The sequence below is a fragment of the Lepidochelys kempii genome, chromosome 21 (assembly GCF_965140285.1).
Source record: "Lepidochelys kempii isolate rLepKem1 chromosome 21, rLepKem1.hap1, whole genome shotgun sequence".
Taxonomy (NCBI): Eukaryota; Metazoa; Chordata; order Testudines; family Cheloniidae; genus Lepidochelys; species Lepidochelys kempii.
Genome location: NC_136400.1, coordinates 14,490,770 through 14,514,030, shown reverse-complemented (window position 1 = coordinate 14,514,030; position 23,261 = coordinate 14,490,770). Strand labels below are relative to the sequence as shown.

General features: G+C 49.6%; 2 protein-coding genes across 3 annotated transcripts in view; one reads left to right on the top strand and one right to left on the bottom strand.

The window, feature by feature from the left end:
- UBE2T (ubiquitin conjugating enzyme E2 T) overlaps window positions 1-16,370 on the bottom strand; it is a 32,114-nt gene extending 15,744 nt beyond the window's left edge. Inside the window, exon 1 of one of the 2 annotated variants that reach the window (XM_073319778.2) lies at window positions 16,309-16,370. The gene's annotated coding sequence lies outside the window, so the exon portion shown is untranslated. Of the gene's footprint in view, window positions 1-4,692; window positions 4,852-16,308 lie in introns of those variants that run through there. The other variant, XM_073319777.2, reaches the window with a different exon arrangement.
- LOC140901263 (cryptochrome-1) overlaps window positions 10,814-23,261 on the top strand; it is a 38,898-nt gene continuing 26,450 nt past the window's right edge. The window contains exons 1-3 of the mRNA XM_073319775.2: window positions 10,814-11,060; window positions 20,177-20,609; window positions 22,239-22,355. Coding sequence (XP_073175876.1) covers window positions 20,188-20,609; window positions 22,239-22,355 — 539 coding nt within the window. The 5' untranslated portion in view covers window positions 10,814-11,060; window positions 20,177-20,187. The remainder of the gene's footprint in view (window positions 11,061-20,176; window positions 20,610-22,238; window positions 22,356-23,261) is intronic.

Here is a 23,261-nt window from a genome sequence, read left to right as displayed (position 1 = left end):
CTGATTCTTGGTATGTTCTTCGTCTTGGTTGGTTTTTGAGGCCTTTGAATGGAAAAAATGTTGAATTGTTTTATCTTTCATTTTCACTTTGACCGGCAACTTATAAAACAGATAAGAATGTGACCATTACCCAGGGTACAATCTGGACTGTAGAACAGCTGTCTCCCCTCAGATTTTGAACCTGGGGTGTCTTTTACACTGCTTCACTGTGAGAACCACCACTCCCGGTCTGTTCACACACAGCCTCCAGCATATAACTTGCTCTCAGCTACATAGTATGAGTGCTATAGTCAGTCACTCATGAATTACACTGCAGAACACCAGCAAACTCTCCAGTCCCAGACTTCCCCCCAGAAATATGCATCTTGTACTGCCCAGCACTCTACTGGACAATGCAAGCTCATATCATAAACAGAAAGTGATATGCACAAACCTTGTTATCTCAGGTGGAGATTCCCAAACAAACACACTGGTTTAGACAAAAACAAAACAAGTTTTTATTAACCACAGAAACAAAGAGTATAAGTGATTACAAGTAATGACGCATAAAAGTCAAAATTGGTTACAAAAAATAACAGGCAATATGCAACAAATAACTTACTTAACAGGCTAAGTGAATTCAAAGTACAATGTCTTTCTCGCCACATGCTTTTCATAGAATATCAGGGTTGGAAGGGACCTCAGGAGGTCATCTAGTCCAACCCCCTGCCCAGAGCAGGACCAATCCCAACTAAATCATCCCAGCCAGGGCTTTGTCAAGCCTGACCATAAAAACTTCTAAGGAAGGGGATTCCACCACCTCCCTAGGTAACGCATTCCAGTGCTTCACCGCCCTCCTAGTGAAAAAGTTTTCCTAATATCCAACCTAAACCTCCCCCACTGCAACTTGAGACCATTGCTCCTTGTTCTGGCATCTGCTACCACTGAGAACAGTCTAGATCCATCCTCTTCGGAACCCCCTTTCAGGTAGTTGAAAGCAGCTATCAAATCCCCCCTCATTCTTCTCTTCCGCAGACTAAACAATCCTAGTTCCCTCAGCCTCTCTTCATAAGTCATGTGTTCCAGACCCCTAATCATTTTTGTTGCCCTCCGCTGGTCGCTTTCCAGTTTTTCCACATCCTTCTTGTAGTGTGGGGCCCAAAACTGGACACAGTACTCCAGATGAGGCCTCCCCAATGTCAAATAGAGGGGAACGATCACATCCCTCTATCTGCTGGCAATGCCCCTACTTATACAGTCCAAAATGCCGTTAGCCTTCTTGGCAACAAGGGTACACTGTTGACTCATATCCAGCTTCTCGTCCACTGTAACCCCTAGGTCCTTTTCTGCAGAACTACTGCCTAGCTCTGTCCCATTCGGTCCCTAGTCTGTAGCAATGCATGGGATTCTTCCATCCTAAGTGCAGGACTCTGCACTTGTCCTTGTTGAACCTCATCAGATTTCTTCTGGCCAAATCCTCTAACTTGTCTAGGTCCCTCTGTATCATATCCCTACCCTCCAGCATATCTACCTCTCCTTCCAGTTTAGTGTCATCTGCAAACTTGCTGAGGGTGCAGTCCACGTCATCCTCCAGATCATAAATGAAGATATTGAACAAAACCGGCCCCAGGACCAACCTTTGGGGCACTCTGCTTGATACCAGCTGTCAACCAGACATGGAGCCATGATCACTACCCACTGAGCCCAACAATCTAGCCAGCTTTCTATCCACCCGTAGTCCATTCATCCAGCCCATACTTCTTTAACTTCCTGGCAAGGATACTGTGGGAGACAGTGTCAAAAGCTTTGCTAAAGTCAAGGAATAACACGTCCACTGCTTTCCCCCTACTTTTGCAGTCTTGCTGGTTAGAATCCTTTCAGCAAAGCTCCCTCCGCCTCCCCAGTTCAGTGCTCCTTCAGGTGTTTCTGATGCTGTGAGCAAAGAGAAAGGGAGGAGTGTTTTGGGGTTTCTCTCCTCATTTCTTACAGTTCTCTTTTCCCTTTGAAGATCATCTCCAGCTGGGGTTCAGGTGACAGGAGTCTAGAGGACAGAAACTTCCATCTGTTTTGCTGTCAATATGTAAAGTTCTCACTCAGTCCTTTCTTCCTGCCAAAGAGTGGCCAATTAACCAGGTGATAGTCCATCTGATTTTGTTGACACCTGGCTGAAGTGTTGGCTAGTCTTTTGTCTCTGGGGAACCGGTTTGAAGCTGGTTCCCCAGACTTGGAACATGCCTTATAAAATAGAATTTTATAACTTTACATACAATGTTGCCACACATTTTACCAGGACAATAAAGTTCAACAGATTATGAGTTTTCAAGTGATACCTCACAAGGAATACTTTGTACAAAATTTATCATAGACTTGTAAAGAGGGTGAATATAAGAGTACAGACTGTCATAATTAATAAATTAAATTTTTGTTAGGACAATGCAAATTACAAACAGTTTTAGCTTTCTAAAGCAAAATATATCAAAAAATTTTAATGTATTTAATTTCAATTGACTTCTGAAAAATTATAATAAAAGTGTTTAGTACAGAAACTCCCAGAGATAGTGACCTCTCTAGATAGCGACAATGCGAGATGACCTTGGCAAATAAGGCATTTTAAAAACCTTGCCTAATAGGAAACATATATTTCTATAAGTTTCCCAGTCACAAATCTAGCATACTAGAGCAAAGTCCCTAAACACACTAATCTAGTCATCCCAAGAAGAAATTATATTAATTCCTTCTATATATATGCATAAACTTTCATGAAGTTTCAATAAAGGAGTTAAGCGTACTGTGGCTGCCCAGTTACTGTAAGCAACTTTTCGTAAGTTTCAAGTTTTCAAATGTTGGCAAGGCAATTCGGCGCTAACTCTTGGCCTCACATTTTAAACATCATGAAACACCAATAAACATCAGCATTTGAATTTATGATGATTTACTGTTGTTTATAAATCATAATTTGAAATTATTAGGTCAGCCAACCTCTCTGAAATGAATGAGCCAGCACTGTCATAACAAACAGCTGTGGGAGGCAGCTATTCTTTGCTCATAGTTTCAAACCTATTAAGCATTTCCAAGAACAAAGATTTTATCATATATATGCTTTTAAAGCGTGTATTAATGTTTCAACTTCAATTCAAATTTCCAAACAACAAAATGAATTTTTTTTCCAACTAGAAATTTTAAAAAACTAGATCTAGCTCAGGGGTGGGCAAACTTTTTGGCCCGAGGGCCACATCTGGGTGCGGAGATTACTTGCCGTGCTGGGGCAGGGGGTTGGGGTGCAGGGACAGAGTGTGAGAGGGGGTGCAGTGTGCAGGAAGGGGCTCAGGGCAAGGGGTTGGGGCAGAGGAGGGGTGCGGGGTGTATGAGGGGGCTCACGGAAGGGGGTTAGGGTGCAGGAAGTGTGTGGAATGCAGGAGGGGGCTCAGGTCAGGGGGTTGAGGTGCAGAAGGGATGCAGGGTGCAGGAGGGGGCTCAGGCAGGGGGGTTGGGGTGCAGGAGGGGTGCGGGATGCAGCAGGGGGCTCAGGGCATAGAGTTGGGGTACAGGGTGGGTTCAGGCTCTGGCCCAGCGCCGCTTACCTAAAGTGGCTCCGGGGTGGCAGCTGCACGCACTGAGGCCAGGGCAGGCTCCCTGCCGCGCCACTCCGGGAAGCAGCCAGCACCATGTCCCTGCGTGGCCCCTGAGGGAGAGGGAGGCACAGAGCTCCGTGTGCTTCCCTCTCCTGTGGGTACCTCCCCCGAAGCTCCCACTGGCCGCGGTACCCCGTTCCTGGCCAATGGGAACTTTGGGGGAGGTACCCACAGGCAAGAGCAGCGTGCGGAGCTCTCCTCGCCCCCGGCCCATAGGCTCCAGGGACATGGTGTGGCCGCTTCCCGGAGTCCAAGGCGGTGGCAATCCCACGGGCCGGATCCAAATCCCTGAGGGACCAGATCCAGCCCACGGGCTGTAGTTTGCCCACCCCGATCTAGCTGGAAAGTGACTAAATTAGCAACACTGGCCAGGGGAGGGGGAAGGTCGGGAAATCCCTGTCCAGGGACATTCCCCATGGGGAGTAACTGTTCCCATCCCCCCACCATGACCAACCTGCCCCAAGGATCAGAGTCACTCCCCATGGGGGCTGACTGCCCCCCATGCCCACATGACCAGCCCTTCCCAAGAGTCAGGGTCACCCCCTGCAGGGAGGCCACCTGCCCATCTGTGACCACCCCACTCCCAGGGTCACTCCCCCATGGGGGCCACCTGCCCCCCACCCTCACAGTCGGGGTCACCCCCCCCTTCAGGGAAACTGCCCCCCATTCCTCCCTACCCCCCTAACCTCCCCCTAGGACCACCCCACTCCCAGGGTCACTCCCCCATGGGGGCCACCTCACAGTCCCCCCACCCTCACAGTCGGGGTCACCCCCCTTCAGGGAAACTGCCCCCCATTCCTCCCTACCCCCCTAACCTCCCCCTAGGACCACCCCACTCCCAGGGTCACTCCCCCATGGGGGCCACCTCACAGTCCCCCCACCCTCACAGTCGGGGTCACCCCCCTTCAGGGAAACTGCCCCCCATTCCTCCCTACCCCCCTAACCTCCCCCTAGGACCACCCCACTCCCAGGGTTAGGGTCAGTCCCTATTGGGGCTAACTGCCCCCCTCCGCCATGACCCCTGTGTGGGGGAGGGGTGACTGTGCGGTACGGCGCGAGCTCGCCCCGCCCCCCCACTCACCCGCGCAGCCTCGGCCTCGCGGCGGCGCCACAAACAAACGAACGGGAGGAGGGCGCGAGGGGAAACGTGGGACGCGAGTGACAGCCCAGTCGGGCGAAACCCAGGGGCGGGACTTCCCGGGGCGCCCAGCAACCAGCCAGGCCCACTCTGAGTCGCTGAGCAGAGGTGCCCATCTGCGGGGAGAGCGGGGCTGATTGGCCGGACAAGGACCCGGAGGCCCCGCCCCGGGGCTTCAAACCTTGGGAGCGGGGAGGCGACGCGGTGTGGGATTGGAGGAGCCGTCCCAGGGCCCCGCCCACCCCTCCTCGCGGGCACCCTCCCCACAGAGGGGTAGAGGGCGGGGCCAGGGAGGTGACTGGCCTCCCTGCCAGGGCCGGGTGGGGCTCGAGCCCCGTCCACACTGGGCGGGGAGGGTTCAGCCCCCCGGGGTGCGTGGGGCCGGCTGGGTTTGCACACTTTAACCTGGACACATGCGAGTGCATGCACACACACATCAATATATGGGGCGGGGGGGTTCGACCCAGCTGCTACGGTCAGGGGATTGCCTGAGGATCTCCAGCCCAGTTTGCAGCCACTCTCAGGAGGGTGGCGCCCGTCGTGAAGCAAGAGTCGCGTCACCCCCAAAAGCTTGTACGTGAGAAGGCGAAGGGAAAGAGACCTGGGATTTTTTATATATATATATTTAAATCTTGTGATTTGGGGGAGCCTGACTCATGAAATTTTGCATGCTCAGGGTTAGTCACGCTGCCGCTGGGTGAGAAAAAAAACCAAAAACTTAGGCTTGAATAGAGACTGGGAGTGGTTAAGTCATTATGCAAGGTAACCTATTTCCCCTTGTTTTTTCCTACCCTCCCCCCCCCCTTTCCTCAGCTGTTCTTGTTAAACCCTAGATTTGTGCTGGAAACGGCCCACCTTGATTATCATACACATTGTAAGGAGAGCGATCACTTTAGATAAGCTATTACCAGCAGGAGAGTGGGGTGGGGGGAGAGAAAACCTGTTGAAGTGATCAACACCCATTTTTTCATGCTCAGTGTGTATAAAACATCCTCACTGCATTTTCCACTTTATGCATCCGATGAAGTGAGCTGTAGCTCACGAAAGCTTGTGCTCAAATAAATTGGTTAGTCTCTAAGGTGCCACAAGTACTCCTTTTCTTTTTGCGAATACACACTAACACGGCTGCTACTCTGACTGAGTTATAACTGGACGAAGATGGGGCTTTAGTCTCTCTTTACATGATGGCAACAACAGACCAAGTTCAGCTATATGGCTCCCTTGCTTATCAAACACCAAAGATATCCATTAAAGCAGAGGCGGGCAAACTACAGGCCGTGGGACCGTCCTGCCTCACCCTTGAGTTCCCGGCCAGGGAGGGTAGTCCCCGGCCCCTCCCCTGCTGTCCCCCCTGCCCCGCAGCCTCAGCTCTCTGGGCCGCTGCTCCTCCCGGGCAGCACGGTGTGGCTGGCTCTGGCCAGGCTGCAGGGCTGCGAGCTCCTGCTGCTCTGAGCGGCATGGTAAGGGGGCAGGGAACAGTTGGATAGGCATGAGAGTCCCGGGGGGCCTGTCAGGGAGCAGGGGAGGTTGGATGGGGGTGGGGTCCTGGGGGGTGGTTAGGGGCGGAGGTCCTAGGAGGGGGTGGTCAGGGGACAAGGAGCAGGGGGGGTTGGATGGGTCGGGGGTCTGGTGGGGGCGGTCAGGGGACGGGGAACAGGAAGGGTTGGATAGGTGTGGGAGTCCCAGGGGGGCCTGTCAGGGGGAAGGGGTGTGGATAGGGGTCGGGGCAGTCAGGAAGCAGGGCTGGTTGGATATTTGTAAGTCTCAGCCTAGTAAATGTTTGTACCAGTCTCCAGAGGCTTCAGCCTGGGCTTTGTGATTCTTTGTAAACTGATTCCCTAAAAATTCAGATAAAATTTCAATTAATGATTGAATTCCTCAAATGTTTCTGGACAAAGACAGGCTGCAGCCTACAAAACAGCCCTAATACAGACAAACAAACATTTATTTAACCCATTGCCTTATTATTTAGACAGCACCATATGTGCATGGTATTTTAGTAAACAAGGCCCCACGTATTGTGTGATTCTGCGATATCAGCTTCAGTCGTTGCTATAGAACCATGCTCCAGAATATCAGCTTTTGTTTACAAAATTAAATTTCTAGCTCTTACATTTGGGAAAATAATCTCAAAACATGACCTGTGTGTACGGGCTTGTCTACATTGGAGTTATGCCATAATAGCTATTCCCAAATAACTATTCCTAAATAGTTCCATGTGTGGACGCTCACTCTGAACTAAGAGTGCCTTGTTCTCAATTAGACTGATTAAGAAATAATTTGGAATAAAGCATGTTTATTCCAGAATAAGTGTGTCCATATGTGAGTTAATTGGGAATAGATAATCCTCTTTAAATTCATACCCTATTTTATTCCAGATTAATTTGCATGTGTAGACAAACCCTGGTTTACCTGACGCCTATTTGAATCTGCAGAGAAGCTCTAACAATGGCTCTACGAGATGTAAACTGTCCCAGCCGTCTCACTTGGGGCCCGTGGAGTCCTGGACTCTGCAGTTGTGGAATCTTGCATTTTTCCAAGATACCGCAGAAATCCACATTTTCCTGCTGAATTTATCCTTTTCCTGCTGCCAGACACTAAGCTTTTCACTTTCTGCCTCCCTGCCCTACTGGGACCTGCCTGCAGCTGCCTCTCGCTCCACAACTTTCCTCACAAAAGGGAGAAAATTGGATTACGTATCCTCAGTGAGGAGGGGCAGGAATGACAGGGAACAAGAGCTAGAGTTCAGCTAGGGAAGCGTGGGGAATCTAAAACACAGGCTGGGCTGCTAGGCAGCCTAGAGACCGGAGCAGCAGCCAAGGCTTGGGGGGGCCGAGAAGATGAATTGCTGACGCTGATGACAAGGTCCCCCCCGTTTCCTAGCTCCCATGCTGTGAAGGAAGGAAATTCTAAGCCAAGCCACTCAGACAACACTGTAACTGCTGGATTTCACCGAGCAGCGTTGAATGAAGAACACAACGAAACCAATCTATCATTGAAACTAAACATCCAAGAATTGTAATTCAGAGACTATTTTCAGCTAGAGCTGCTGCTGTTGGATGACTGGGGATGGGGTATTTCCTGGGTATACAGTGAATTAATATAACAGCTGCCACCTTATGTGATTCCAAGGAATGAATTGGGGACCTCCAGAGCACAAAGTATGCATTGTAACAAGCTAGAGAACAGGATAGGTACCTAAACTCTATAACATACTCTCTGTGGCTTGGCATAGATAAGGGCATATAACACATTGTTTGGTAGGTTTGCTGCAGAATTAGGGAGTCCTTGCAATTGAATTTAGGGGGCCTAGCCACAGAATCTGGTCCTAGTGCATCCTGAGGTAGACAGGGCCCTGTACATAATTCCTTTGTATTCTGAAGCAATCCACATGCAATGGTGCCTGCTATCCGTGCTTTCTCTGGTGCAGGAAGGTGGGAATTCTGTAGCTGATTCGGACAAATTCACAAATTGTTTTCTTTACTGCATTAAACATGAAAATAGAATATGAATACAGTATCCCATTGTTTATTTTTATATTACATATGCGGGTTTGTCTACACAGCAGGTGGGAGGTGTAATGTACATGCGCTGGTTCTGTTCAACTAGCACCTAAAAATAGCCGTGTAGTTGCAGAGGCTGGCTGCCCATGTGCAATCTCACCTGCCACTCTAGGTATGGACTCAGGCAGCTGGCCCACGCTGCTGTATTTAGGTGCTAGTGGGTACATCTACCCAAGCTGGGAATTCCACCTGCTTCCTGCTGGGTAGACATACTCCAATTGATTTGAAGGTGCCCTTACTATTAAAACTAGCCACACTAATACTTTCCCCAGTAATATATAAACAAAAAAGAAATCCAGTTCAAATGACTGGTTAAAAATTACATAAGTGCAGCATTTATTCAACCCAGCCCAGAGCCCTTCAGTAAGTGTGGTGCACCGTGGCCTTGGTCTATGTTTCAGACAATGGTGTTGCTTTATGAGGCAATATGGTGTCCAGGAAACAAGTGTGATGATGATAAACTAGGTTCCACTGTATGAAATTCAAGGATCAAAGCATTTGCAAAGGGATATCTATATACATGTTTGTGGAGGACCAATGTTTATCTGAAGGTGAATTATTTGCAAAAAAGTGAACTGTGCATTTCAAACTCACAAGAGTCAGGCTGAAGTGAATCCATGCTACCACCACATTCAAATTAAATTTAGGACTAAATCTTGAGGCAAAACACTAGATATTGAAGTGTATGGTTCAATCCTGCACTGGAAGCAGGACTGGTCTAGTGTCTCTCCATCTTCTATAATTAATTTAGGTATTTGTAGGTGGTATCCCATCCATGTACCCAAACTTCTTTAGCTTGCAATAGCCAACAAGATCACAGCAGCATAAGGTGCCATGGCAGCCGATGGAGAAAAGCCATTAAGTTACAAACAGCACATCCTATCATTTGTACACAACAGACACCACCTCAAAAAGATCCCATTCAGATGCAAAAGGAAAGGGAGAGTCTTTAAAGGATGTTAAAAATGCCATCTTCAATCTGCTGCTGGCTAGAAGACAGCAACCCATCCTGTAAAGCGCTGACCTGGCCATATTTTATGTTTTCATGCTCTCCAGGTTGGATTACTGCCATTCACTCTAGGAATGAGCACCCCAACATTATAAAAAGCTTTAATTGATCCAGAATGCAACAGCCCATCTCCACACTGTCATTGGTTGAGAGTTCATCACCCTAGCACTCTGCTCACTATGCTAGCTCTCCATAACACAGCGGTTCAGATTCTACCTCTGCACTAATTTTTTTTAAACTCTTTATTTAGGAAGTTTGAACAGGTTTACAAATCTTTGCCATGTAAATATCAGAGACAAAACAGTAATTATTACAACAATGAGCTTTTAGAGAAACATTATACAGTAATGTCATCCTCATATCTCTATTTAACGGGGGGTTAACATTTCAAAGTGAGTATCTTTACACTTCCCAGGACTTGCTGTTTCTGGTGATTTTTATTAAATCTCAGCTCTAATCTTTAATGCTTAAGGAACTGGCCCAAGCCTCCCTCTCTCCATGAACTATGAAACTGTCAAGCTAAAGGGCAAAGCTTTCTCAGCAAATGACCCAAGAGGGTGTAACAAAACAGTGACTATGGGTCTTACCACTTACAAAGCTAATCTTACACCTCACTTCTTCAGCCACAGCTTTTCCACAGCCATAAAGTGATGTTGAAAATGTCTGATAGGTTTTGTTCTCTCTAAAATACACTTTCTGTAATGGGCTGAGACCGTGTAATAAGAAGCTGGCAGCTACAGATCATTTTCCTGGTGTCGAGACCCAAATGACGTCTTTTCTCATAGATTATTAAAGCTCCGAACACTGTCCTACTATCATTGGTTCTCAACCTATTTACCATTGTGGACCGCATCCAATACTACCTGAATGGTCCTGAGCATGATGTCACATGGGCTGCAGCTCTGTGCTGATTGGGCCACAAGTGGTCTGCAGGCCACAGGTTGAGAACCACTGACTGGAGAGAGGTTTCTTTGGTTATGTCAGAAGGCATGGAGCTCCCTAGCCAATAACTGCTCAACCGCCTTTCAGTCTTGTGTGTCCCATATGAGCTTTGAACGTGCTGATCAAATCCGAGTATAGAATAGCAGCATTTAAAAACAACAGTGCAGTGTGGGGCTATTAGATCTAGTTTATAATACATTTCCTATCAATTTTTCAGTAATTTCTCTCTGAAAAAAAATGAGACCAAAAAAAAGCACTATCATGACATCACGGCAAAGCAGTTAACTAACCCAAACCCACTCACTAGAGGATGTGAGCACTTCACGGGAAGAAAATCTGATGTCTTTACTGCTGATGCTGCCAGCCCCAGTATCAACTCAGCTCTTTAATGCATTCGGGACAAACATTTTAAAATTCGCCAAAATACATAAAAGTATACCAGCTGATATAGAGGAAATGAGGCTGCATTTCTTTTTGCTTGTGGATTCTGCCCTGAGGTCCTAAGCCGACCTATTGTAATCTGACTGTTTAAAGCTTACTAAAGGTTCCTCCCTCTGCTTGTATTAGTCACATGAAATTGTATAATCTCAATTGCAGCCTTTGCCGGCAGAGCTGGAGTGACCTAAATTCTGTCTGATGACCCTGTTCTTCAATTTCTTGTTATATAAGGAAGCTGGTGCCACATAGGAGAGATCCTCAGGAAGGAGCCAGGGCTGATCCTCGCAAATCGCTTGAAGATCCCCAGAAAGGAGATAGCAGCTGATTCTGGGAAGGGCCCAAGGATCACCAGGAAGGAGGTAAATAACATGAAACATGCTTAACAAGGCTGCAAGCAAACCAGGAAATGACACTCTCTCTCACCGGGCCAGACTCATGGCCATGGGGTATTTGCAGTGTTTTTAGGGGGAACCCTGCTCCCATCCAGTCTGCTTCTATATCCAATATAGCAATAATGATGTTACTGTGATCCTTACTGACCCTCCCTGTCCCTGCCCAATCCCCCTCCGGAGTGAACCCCATGTGAGCCAATCTCTGCTCCACCCACCACCACGTCCTATGGGACAGCACTACAGGTCCATGGCCATGTCCCCAGGCCTGCTACCCCCATATACCCCAGTCATCCAATGCATTTTGTGAGAACCATAAACTTATTGGGGGGTTCTGGTCTGGCTTTTAATCTAACAGGCTGGTATCCAGTTTAGGCCCTTAAAGGTTCTGGACCCATGTTGCTTATTGAAAGCAATCAGTACCAGCTTCTTTTTTATAAATTGTATTAAAACTCTTAAATTAAGATTTAAAAAACAAGCAAAAAATCATCACTGAAGCTAAACTATCATTATTAGTACTAAACAAATAACTCCATCAAATCAACAAGTCATGCCTCAATATTGGATTGGACTTGTATCAACAGATTAGTACCAAAAGTAAGTTCCTCAGTAGGTAGCTGTGTTTGGTTATCGATTGTTACTAAAGAATTTGACCAAAGTCAATCAAATCTATAATTTGAATCAAGTAGCCCAATACTGAAACCAGGTCATCAGATGATCCTCAGAGCCAATAATAAAGCATCCTTCTTATTGTTTGTCTACAGAGGGAAATTACACTGATGTAAGACAAGGTGTGAATTTAAAGTGCTGTAGTTACACCAATAGAGCTCCACATGTGGACACTTACTCCAGTATAAGAGTGTTTTTTTCTATTTAGCTAGTTATTTTGGCAGAGGTTAAAGCTAAACCAAAATAGTCATTCTTAAACCGGAGTAAGTTTCCACATGGGGAGCTCTAATTATCTTTGAAAACTCGTGGCGAACCGGGGAAGTCCCGGATGACTGGAAAAAGGCTAATGTAGTGCCAATCTTTAAAAAAGGGAAGAAGGAAGATCCTGGGAACTACAGGCCAGTCAGCCTCACCTCAGTCCCTGGAAAAATCATGGAGCAGGTCCTCAAAGAATCAATCCTGAAGCACTTGCATGAGAGGAAAGTGATCAGGAACAGCCAGCATGGATTCACCAAGGGAAGGTCATGCCTGACTAATCTAATCGCCTTTTATGATGAGATTACTGGTTCTGTGGATGAAGGGAAAGCAGTGGATGTATTGTTTCTTGACTTTAGCAAAGCTTTTGACACGGTCTCCCATAGTATTCTTGTCACCAAGTTAAGGAAGTATGGGCTGGATGAATGCACTATAAGGTGGGTAGAAAGCTGGCTAGATTGTCGGGCTCAACGGGTAGTGATCAATGGCTCCATGTCTAGTTGGCAGCCGGTATCAAGTGGAGTGCCCCAAGGGTCGGTCCTGGGGCCGGTTTTATTCAATATCTTCATAAATGATCTGGAGGATGGTGTGGATTGCACTCTCAGCAAATTTGCGGATGATACTAAACTGGGAGGAGTGGTAGATACGCTGGAGGGGAGGGATAGGATACAGAAGGACCTAGACCAATTGGAAGATTGGGCCAAAAGGAATCTGATGAGGTTCAATAAGGATAAGTGCAGGGTCCTGCACTTAGGACGGAAGAACCCAATGCACAGCTACAGACTAGGGACCGAATGGCTAGGCAGCAGTTCTGCGGAAAAGGACCTAGGGGTGACAGTGGACGAGAAGCTGGATATGAGTCAGCAGTGTGCCCTTGTTGCCAAGAAGGCCAATGGCATTTTGGGATGTATAAGTAGGGGCATAGCGAGCAGATCGAGGGACGTGATCGTTCCCCTCTATTCGACATTGGTGAGGCCTCATCTGGAGTACTGTGTCCAGTTTTGGGCCCCACACTTCAAGAAGGATGTGGATAAATTGGAGAGAGTCCAGCGAAGGGCAACAAAAATGATTAGGGGACTGGAACACATGAGTTATGAGGAGAGGCTGAGGGAGCTGGGATTGTTTAGCCTGCAGAAGAGAAGAATGAGGGGGGATTTGATAGCTGCTTTCAACTACCTGAAAGGGGGTTCCAAAGAGGATGGCTCTAGACTGTTCTCAATGGTAGCAGATGACAGAACGAGGAGTAATGATCTCAAGTTGCAGTGGGGGAGGTTTAGATTGGATATTAGGAAAAACTTTTTCACTAAGAGGGTGGTGAAACACTGGAATGCGTTACCTAGGGAGGTGGTAGAATCTCCTTCCTTAGAGGTTTTTAAGGTCAGGCTTGACAAAGCCCTGGCTGGGATGATTTAACTGGGAATTGGTCCTGCTTTGAGCAGGGGGTTGGACTGGATGACCTTCTGGGGTCCCTTCCAACCCTGATATTCTATGATTCTATGATTCTAATGATATAACTACAGCACATTGAATTCACACCTTACCTTATACTGGTATAACTTACCCACGTAGGCAAACCCTAACCCTTTTGTAATGGTATATACAAACCCCATACTGGGATGGAAGGGGTTAGGACAATACTGGGCCCAGCTAGCCCATTAAACCTACAGAGCATGCGCCAATTGGAGAAAAGATTGAAAAGGGAGCAAGCCCAGCTCAGAAGGCTGGAAAACAGTACAGAGCTACCCTGAAGGCTTCTGCCAAGAGGCTAGACACACCTCCCTGAAGTAGCAGGACTGAACTGTGAGCTTGCTCGGGGATGATGGTTTGGTTTTCTTTTCCGCTATCTGGGACCAGAAGCAGAGAGAAGCAGTGGTAGGAAGTGATCCAGGGAGGGTAACTCAGAGGGTCCCTGTGACACTCTCTATCTCAGGGGAACACCCTGCGCCCCCATGTTCATCCTTATAATATGATTGTGTGGTATCCAGTGCAAGGTTTGTCATGTCGGGTGTCTTTGGAAGGCTCATGATGCACTAAGCATTGTTGTTACAGTAATGTTACAGGTTGTAATTTCATGTATATCGTTATGAGGTTGAAAATGTGTTCTCATGGCTTAAAGCAAGCCCAGGCAAAACTCTCCATGCACGCCGACAGCCACGCTTTCAGAGCCAGACAAAAAAGAAATTAAAAGACTGGGATGTCTCACAGCTAACAGAAATTTAAACATAAGAACGGCCAGACTGGGTCAGACAAATGGTCCAATCTAGCCCAGTATCCTATCTTCCGACAAAGGCTCGAGCCAGATGCTTCAGAGAGAATGAATGGATCAGGGCAATTTTTTTAGTGATCCACCCGTCGTCCAGTCCCAGCTTCTGGCAGTCAGAGGTTTAGGGATACCCAGAGCATGGGGTTGCATCCCTGCCCATCTTGGCTAATAGCCACTGATGGACCTATCCTCCAAGAACATATCTAATTCTTTTTTTGAACTCACTTATACTTTTGGCCTTCAGGACATCCCCTGGCAACAAGTTCCACAGGTTGACTGTGCATGGTGTGAAGTACTTCCTTCTGTTTCCTTCAAACCTTCCGCCGGTTAATTTCATTGGGTGACTCCCTAGTTCTTGTGTTATGTGAAGGGGTAAACAATACTTCCCTATTCACTTTCTCCAAACCATTCATGATTTTATAGACGTCTATCATATCCCACCTTAGTCATCTTTTTCAAGATGAACAATCCTATTCTTATTAATCTGTCCTCATACAGAAGCTGTTCCATACCCCTAATCATTTATGTTGCCCTTTTCTGAACTTTTTCCAATTCTAATATATCTTTTTTGAGATGGGGCGACCAGAATTGCACACAGTATTCAAGGTGTGGACATACCCTGGATTTATAGAGGGGCATTTACTGTCTTATTATCTATCCTTTTGCTAATGGTTTCTAACATTGTTAGCTTTTTTTGACTACTGCTGCAAATTGAGTTCTCTGATAGTTTTCAGAGAACTATCCACGATGACTCCAAAATCTTTCTTGAGTGGTAACAGCTAATTTAAACTGACGGTGGATTTGCACACTATTCATCTCTTGCAGCCTTCTGGACCTTGTAGGATAGGAGTTGGAACTACAGACAAGGAGCCAGACAGTGATGGTTCAGCACTTCTTTCTAGAGGACCTTCAGATGCAGGGAGACTGGATCAAAGTTTGGAATGGCCCGTTTGCTGATTTAGTGACTTCCTCTCCACAAGGTGATCAGTCTTGGAGATTCTGGAACGTCACTCTGCCCTCAGATGACTTGTTGACCTGAGAGGAGAGGCTTCTCGGCCTTACTCTTGATTTGCCAATTTGCTTGCTCCACCTTGCAGCAATTCCCTCCAAGGTCTTTGCATAAGTCAGGTGCAAGGCTTACCTTCGAGCCACAGAGTTGAGTTCAACTGTTTGAATTACATCATCGTTAGCAAGTGTCAACCAGTTGAAATCCTGCTTAAGATAGCAATTTTTAAAATATTCAGTATTTGCCATACCATAGAGGCTATTGGTCTGTAAAAAACAGACCTGCAAAAAACTATTTATATAATCCAGATACTTTTGAGGAAACCGGCTTGATCTTAACTGGGTAAAATGTCTTAGAGAAACATGTCACCAGTTCATGGAAAATTCAGTATAAAACCCCTATAAAAATAACTAATGGGAAAAACCCTAAGGATATATCCACACTGCAGTAAAACACCCGTGGTTGGCTTGGGTCAGCTGACTCAGGCTCACAAGGCTCAGACTATGGGGCTGAAAATTGCAGTGTTGATGTTCGGGCTTGGGTTGGAGCCTGGTCCCTGAGACCCCACGAGGGAGGGGACAACAAAACCAATGGGTCCAACATTCATTCATCAGCAAAATAAAAATAAATTCAAAACTTATTACAGATTTCGTCATCTCCACTGTAAATCTGAACCTAGGAATGGTCTTATTCCTCTTGCAAACAAGGAATTCTAGTAACCTTCCTCTTTTGGAACTGGGCTATGGGTCAGGCAGCTTATCTTCTGAAATCTAAATCTTGATAAAGAAAGGTTAGGACTCATCAAAATGAAACCCACTGACAATATACAATTGTAAGCATTGTGTAAGGTCTGCATGGCCCATGTCAACTTTTCTCCTCCTATTTTCCATCTGTCTTTAAAAGAGGAAAAAGCGTGTGCTCATCTCAGTGTCACTCCCTGCCCGCAACAATTCCCCCTCAGCAATCAAACACCCAGGAGCTGATTCCCACCCTCAGACTCCATGGCCCCACCCCAGTTCTCTTACCTTCCCCAGCCCCAGGATCATCATCCACCATGGAATAGTCCTGACAGACTCCAGCAGTGTCATTCCCTGCATCCCCCCCACCCCAAGAGTCCCCCATAGCTTCCCCACCCCAGGAGTTCCCCCATAGCTCCCCCCAGTCCATCCCTCCCCCCACCAGGGGTCCCCCATAGCTCCACCCACCCCAGGAGTCCCCCCATAGCTCCCCCCAGTCCCTCCCCGGGATTCCCCCATAGCTCCCCCAACCCCCCCCAGGAGTCCCCCCATAGCTCCCCCCAGTCCCTCCCCCGGGATTCCCCCATACCTTCCCCAACCCCCACCCCAGGAGTCCCCCATAGCTCCCCCCAGTCCCTCCCCGGGATTCCCCCATACCTTCCCCAACCCCCACCCCAGGAGTCCCCCATAGCTCCCCCCAGTCCCTCCCCCCCGGGAGTCCCCCATAGCTCCCCCAACCCCCCCCCAGGAGTCCCCCCATAGCTCCCCCCAGTCCCTCCCCCGGGATTCCCCCATAGCTCCCCCCCAGGAGTCCCCCCATAGCTCCCCCCAGTCCCTCCCCCGGGATTCCCCCATAGCTCCCCCAACCCCCCCCCCAGGAGTCCCCCCATAGCTCCCCCAACCCCCCCCAGGAGTCCCCCCATAGCTCCCCCCAGTCCCTCCCTCCCCCGGGATTCCCCCATAGCTCCCCCAACCCCCCCCCAGGAGTCCCCCATAACTCCCCCCAGTCCCTCCCCGGGATTCCCCCATACCTTCCCCAACCCCCCCCCAGGAGTCCCCCATAACTCCCCCCAGTCCCTCCCCGGGATTCCCCCATACCTTCCCCAACCCCCACCCCAGGAGTCCCCCATAGCTCCCCCCAGTCCCTCCCCCCCCGGGAGTCCCCCATAGCTCCCCCCAGTCCCTCCCCCGGGATTCCCCCATAGCTCCCCCAGTCCCTCCCCCCGCCGGGGGTCCCCCATAGCTCCCCCCCGGGGTCCCCCATCGCCCCTGTCACGCCCAGGCTCGCCGGGCAGCACGGACCGTGGCGGCCTCCCAGGGGCGGCGCCGCCGGCGGAAGCAGGAAGCGAGGCCGGCTCTGCTGGAGACGCCGGGGCCGTGGAGCGAGGCAGGTAACAAGCCCCCCCCCCCCTCCCCCCGAAGAACAATGGGCTCTCCCTACCCCTCCTCCCAGCGAGCGTGGGACATTCCGAACCCCCCGCCTCCAAGGGGACCACGTGGTCGCCGCCGCTCCACCACGCCCCTCCACGAAACAGCTGGGACTCTCCGCTCAGTGAGCGTGGGGAATTGCTCCTGCCCCCAGCGGTGGGGTCCTCACCCCCCAGGGGTGGCAAGGGGGCCTCCTGCCCTGTCCGTCCCCCCCCAGCAGCGAGATCCCCCCAGCGGTGGCAAGGGGGCCTCCTGCCCTGTCCCCCCCCAGCAGCGAGATCCCCCCAGCAGTGGCAAGGGGGCCTCCTGCCCTGTCCGTCCCCCCCAAGCAGCGAGATCCCCCCAGCGGTGGCAAGGGGGCCTCCTGCCCTGTCCCCCCCCAGCAGCGAGATCCCCCCAGCAGTGGCAAGGGGGCCTCCTGCCCTGTCCGTCCCCCCCCAGCAGCGAGATCCCCCCAGCGGTGGCAAGGGGGCCTCCTGCCCTGTCCCCCCCCAGCAGCGAGATCCCCCCAGCGGTGGCAAGGGGGCCTCCTGCCCTGTCCCCCCCAAACAGCGAGATCCCCCCAGGGGTGGCAATGGGGCCTCCTGCCCTCCCCCCCCAGCAGCGAGATCCCCCCAGCGGTGGCAAGGGGGCCTCCTGTCCTTTCCCCCCCCAAGCAGCGAGATCCCCCCAGCGGTGGCAAGGGGGCCTCCTGCCCTGTCTCCCCCAAGCAGCGAGATCCCCCCAGGGGTGGCAATGGGGCCTCCTGCCCTGTCCCCCCCAAGCAGCGAGATCCCCCCAGGGGTGGTAAGGGGGCCTCCTGCCCTGTCCCCCCCAAGCAGCGAGATCCCCCCCAGCGGTGGCAAGGGGGCCTCCTGCCCTGTCTCCCCCAAGCAGCGAGATCCCCCCCAGCGGTGGCAAGGGGGCCTCCTGCCCTCTCCCCCCCCCAGCAGCGAGATCCCCCCAGGGGTGGCAAGGGGGTCTCCTGCCCTGTCCCCCCCAAGCAGCGAGATCCCCCCCAGCGGTGGCAAGGGGGCCTCCTGCCCTGTCTCCCCCAAGCAGCGAGATCCCCCCCAGCGGTGGCAAGGGGGCCTCCTGCCCTCTCCCCCCCCCCCAGCAGCGAGATCCCCCCAGGGGTGGCAAGGGGGTCTCCTGCCCTGTCCCCCCCCAAGCAGCGAGATCCCCCCAGCAGTGGCAATGGGGCCTCCTGCCCTGTCTCCCCCAGCAGTGAGCTCCCCCAGTGGTGGCAAGGGGGCCTCCTGTCCTTTCCCCCCCAAGCAGCGAGATCCCCCCAGGGGTGGCAATGGGGCCTCCTGCCCTGTCCCCCCCACCCTGTCCCCCCCAGCAGTGAGCTCCCCCAGCGGTGGCAAGGGGGCCTCCTGCCCTGTCCCCCCCCCAAGCAGTGAGATGGCTCCCGGCACAGGACCAATGGTGCTGGACACTGCCCATACAGAGAAAGACACACAATCCCTCCTCCCCTTCTATCACACGCACGCACAAACACTAGGATCCCCTGGCCCTTTGCCCCTCCATGGATAGTGGAGCAGGAGCCTCCCTTAAGTGGTAGTTAGAGATGGGTCCTCCAGGCCTCCCCTCCCCCAGCTGTGATATGAGGATCCTACTAACCCCTATCCCAATACTGAAATCCTCTGTGAGGGTGGGGCAGCCCCTCCTCTCTTAGAAGTGACAGTCCCACTCCCAGAGTGGCATCCTCCTGAATGTGCCCTGAATGTGCATTCCTGGACCTGCAACTGGTCTGCTGGGTGACCTTGGGCAAATCACTTTCCCTCTCTGTACCTCGTTTTCCCTTCTGTAAAATGGGGATAATGGTATAAAGTGATTTGAGATCTGCAGATAAAAAGTGATAGATAAAAACTAGCTATTAGTTTTGGAATGAAAAGCTGAAAATTTCCACGAAACAACGATTCTGGCAAAACGTGTTTTGATAGTGTCAAAACATCAGTTCCTACAGTATCAAGCCATTTCATTGTGATTTGTTTTGTTTAGATGTTTATATTAAAACCCTAAATATAATATATGCACATAATATTAATTATGTTTAATGTTTTATATTATATTAAAAGTCTAAAGGAAATGAATCCAAAGTAAACATTTTGACTTTACCCCATAGAATAATTTCATCCAAGTTGACATGTGCCCACGAAATGTTTCCATTTCAACAAAACTGCATTTTTCGAAGGGAAACTGTCCTATCAAAAAGTTTGCACCAGATCTAGTTATTACTATTGCTGAAGGCTGGGCGCTATGCCAGAGTGGAGGGGGAAGACGGGAAAGAGTTTCGTCTGATTTTGATTCTCTGCTGATTTGTAATGAAGGGAGATACGTTGCTTTGTGGGAGACTGGTACATTTTATGTGGGGAAGTGTGTAATGGGAAATAGGAGGGGAGGAATGTGTGTTTTGGTGGGGGGGGGGGGTTCATTACATCTGTAAGAACAAATGTGCCTATCTGATGCTCTGTTCCAGCTGTTTGATATTACTTTTGTTGTAACACTTCCCCAAGAATCTCACTGTCTCTGCTGTGCCCGTGTAGCAAGGTGTCATATATTAATCTAGAGCCTGCCCAGTGTAATTGCGGAAAGCTTCTGGCAGTGCTAATGTGCTGTGTGTATTGATCAGTTCTCTTACAGTTCTGTCAACTGTTCAAAGTTCAGTTTTAGCTGTTAATGGGCTTCCCTCTTTAATGGGGATTTGGAAATCCCTCCACTTCAGGAATTCCCTCTTTTACAGATCTCCAGTAAATGCCCAACATGCCTCACCGGACCATTCATCTCTTCCGGAAGGGACTTCGGCTCCATGACAACCCAACTCTGCTGGCCGCACTGGAGTCCTCAGAGGTTGTGTATCCAGTATACATTCTGGATAGAAAGTTCCTGATGTCTGCAATGAATATGGGAACTCTGCGCTGGCATTTCCTGCTGCAGTCTCTCGAGGATCTGCAGAGGAACCTAACTAAACTGGGCTCTTGCTTACTGGTTATTCAAGGAGAGTATGAGTCGGTTCTTCGAGACCGTGTTAAAATGTGGAACATTACCCAGGTGACTCTAGATGCTGAGATTGAACCATTTTACAAAGAGATGGAGAGGACCATACAAGTTCTGGGGGGAGAGATGGGATTTGATGTGCTTTCTTTGATGGGCCACACTCTGTATGACATCAGACGGTACGTAACTGCCACAGGGCAACGATCTTTTGTTTATGTTTAGCTTTAACAAATATCGGTGGGAAATGCCTAGTGATTCTGATTCTTGTAGATTCTAATGTTTGAGCTTTTAGAGGGTTGAGCTTCCTGGGGTGAATGTAACATTGTGTGCCCGTCAATAAAGAGTAGAGGAGGGAATGCACATGAATTGGAATTGGGGCTGTGACTTGGTTTGCTAGTTATAATGTAAATGTTTTATTAATATGCACCCTTTGGCTATTGGGTTTAGTTCAATCCTTTATATAATCTACTCTTTAAAAAACAAAATCTAAATCGCCAGGGAAGGGTGCAATTATGGTTTTTTTACCCATTTCATCTGATTATATCAGTGTTTATTTTCAAGCATGAGGGGTTTTCTAATCAGCTTAACTTTTTGCCCACAAAAGAAATGAAAATGCAAACACCACCAATCAGATACTGTTTGCGGTTTATTCAAAACTGAATGGCTGCAGATACAAGAGATTCATTACGAATTTTGGAGATCAAATCGTGTTTTGCATTATTAATTAATAAACCCCTGATCCTGTAGAAACTTGCGCATGTGAGCAAATCTGTATATGTGAAGCACCCTGTTGAATTCAAAGGGGTATTTGCATGTATAAACATATTTGCGTGGATAAGCCTTTACAGGATTGGGGCCTCAGTAATTGATTGCTGGACAGAAGTGACAGCAAAGGAGGGCACCATCAACATTTTAACTTCCCCTGTCTGCATGTTTTGAGGATTGCTAGTAGATAGGTTAATTCAATTGTTTTGGGCTAGAGGATTAAATTTATGATTGCTCGTGGTTGCTATGGAGAGATGGAAATCTCTCATGTTCTGAAACTACATCTTGTTCTCCATGGGGAGAATTCCCTGTGGCAGTAGAGAGGCCCATTTTAGTCACTGGCACTCCATCTGGGTGCTGGGCTCTGCCCCCACAAAGCAAATTGCATGATTGAGGCCTTGAGTGGTCACTATCTTCCATCATAAGGCTGATTTCTCCTCCACTCCTCTACATCCCACATCCCACAAAAAGAGTTGTGTGGCCTTTCGTTCTTGCAGGTGTCATCTGTGGCCAGGAGAATTCCATTTTGTTTTAAATTTCTTGCTAGTGCAAAGATTTTAAGTGGATTTGAAAATAAAAAACATTTTGGAAACCAACATGGGTAACCAAGTCTTTCCAGTTCTGTTCATATTGTGTTTTAAAAATTGTAAAACTTGCAACCCTGCAAGTGGATTGGTCCAAGTGAACCTGGACACTTGCACAGAATTCCACTGAAGTCAGTGGGGCTTTGCATGAACGCACCGGACTGTGACATCTGTACCGGTAACCTCATTACAGGCATGTTCCATCTCTATGCTATAGCCAGTTTATTCATCAGCTCTGCCTGCATGACTGACACCTGCCACTTCCATTTTCTACTTGGTTTATATTCATACTACAAAAAGAAAAGGAGTACTTGTGGCACCTTAGAGACTAACCAATTTATTTGAGCATGAGCTTTCGTGAGCTACAGCTCACTTCATCAGATGTTTACCGTGGAAACTAACACGGCTGTTCCTCTGAAACCATTCATACTACAAGTGCTCTTGTCTTGTCTTGTTCAGGATTTTGGACATGAATGGTGGGACTCCCCCCTTGACATACAAAAGATTTCTTCATAGTCTCTCTGTACTCGGGGACCCTGACATGCCTGTACGAAACCTTACAGCTGAGGATTTCCAGTAAGTAATTTTCATACAGCAAAAATAGACAACCCAGTAAAGAGCTCTTTCTCTCTTGTCATCACAAGGGAAGGATTTGGCCAGTTTAAATGACACTATCGCAGGGGTGGGCAAACATTTTGGCCTGAGGGCCACATCGGGTTTCGAAAATTGTATGGAGAGCTGGTTAGGGGATGGGGGCATGGCCCGCCACCCCTATCCGCCCCCCCTTCTCGCCCCCTGACCGCGCCTCTCTGGGACTCCTGCCCCATCCAACCCCCCCCCCCAGGACCCCTGCCCCATCCAACCACCCCTTCTCTCTGTCCCCTGACTGCTCCTGCCCCCCCCGCCATTCCATCCAACCTCCCCCTTTCCTTCCTTACTGCTACCCCTGGACCCCTGTTCCATCCAACCACCCCTTCTCCCTGTCGCCTGACTGCCCTGGAACCCCTGCCCCTGACTGCCCCCCGCCGCCCCATCCAACCCCCCCCTCCTTCCTGACTGCCCCCCCAGGTCCCCTGCCCCCATTCAACTCCCCTGTTCCCTGCCCTCTGACCGCCCCGACCCCTATCCACCGCCGACCACCACCCCAACTCCCCTTCCCTCTATCCAACCTGCCCTGCTCTCTGCCCCCTTACCGCGCCAGGTCAGGCTGGGCTCTGCAGCTGCACTGCCGCAGGAGCTCGCAGCGCCCCCCTCCTCCCCCCCCCCCAGAGCACTGTGCCGGCAGCACAGTGAGCTGAGGCTACAGGGAAGGGGGAGCAGCGGGGGAGGGGCTGGGGGTGAGCCTCCCGGGCCAGGGGCCGGACAGGAGGGTCCCGTAGGCCGGATGTGGCCCGCAGGCCATAGTTTGCCCACCTCTGCGCTATTAGATGATATATTGCATTATTTGAACATGTAATTAAATAGCGGGTTGTATGTATAAAG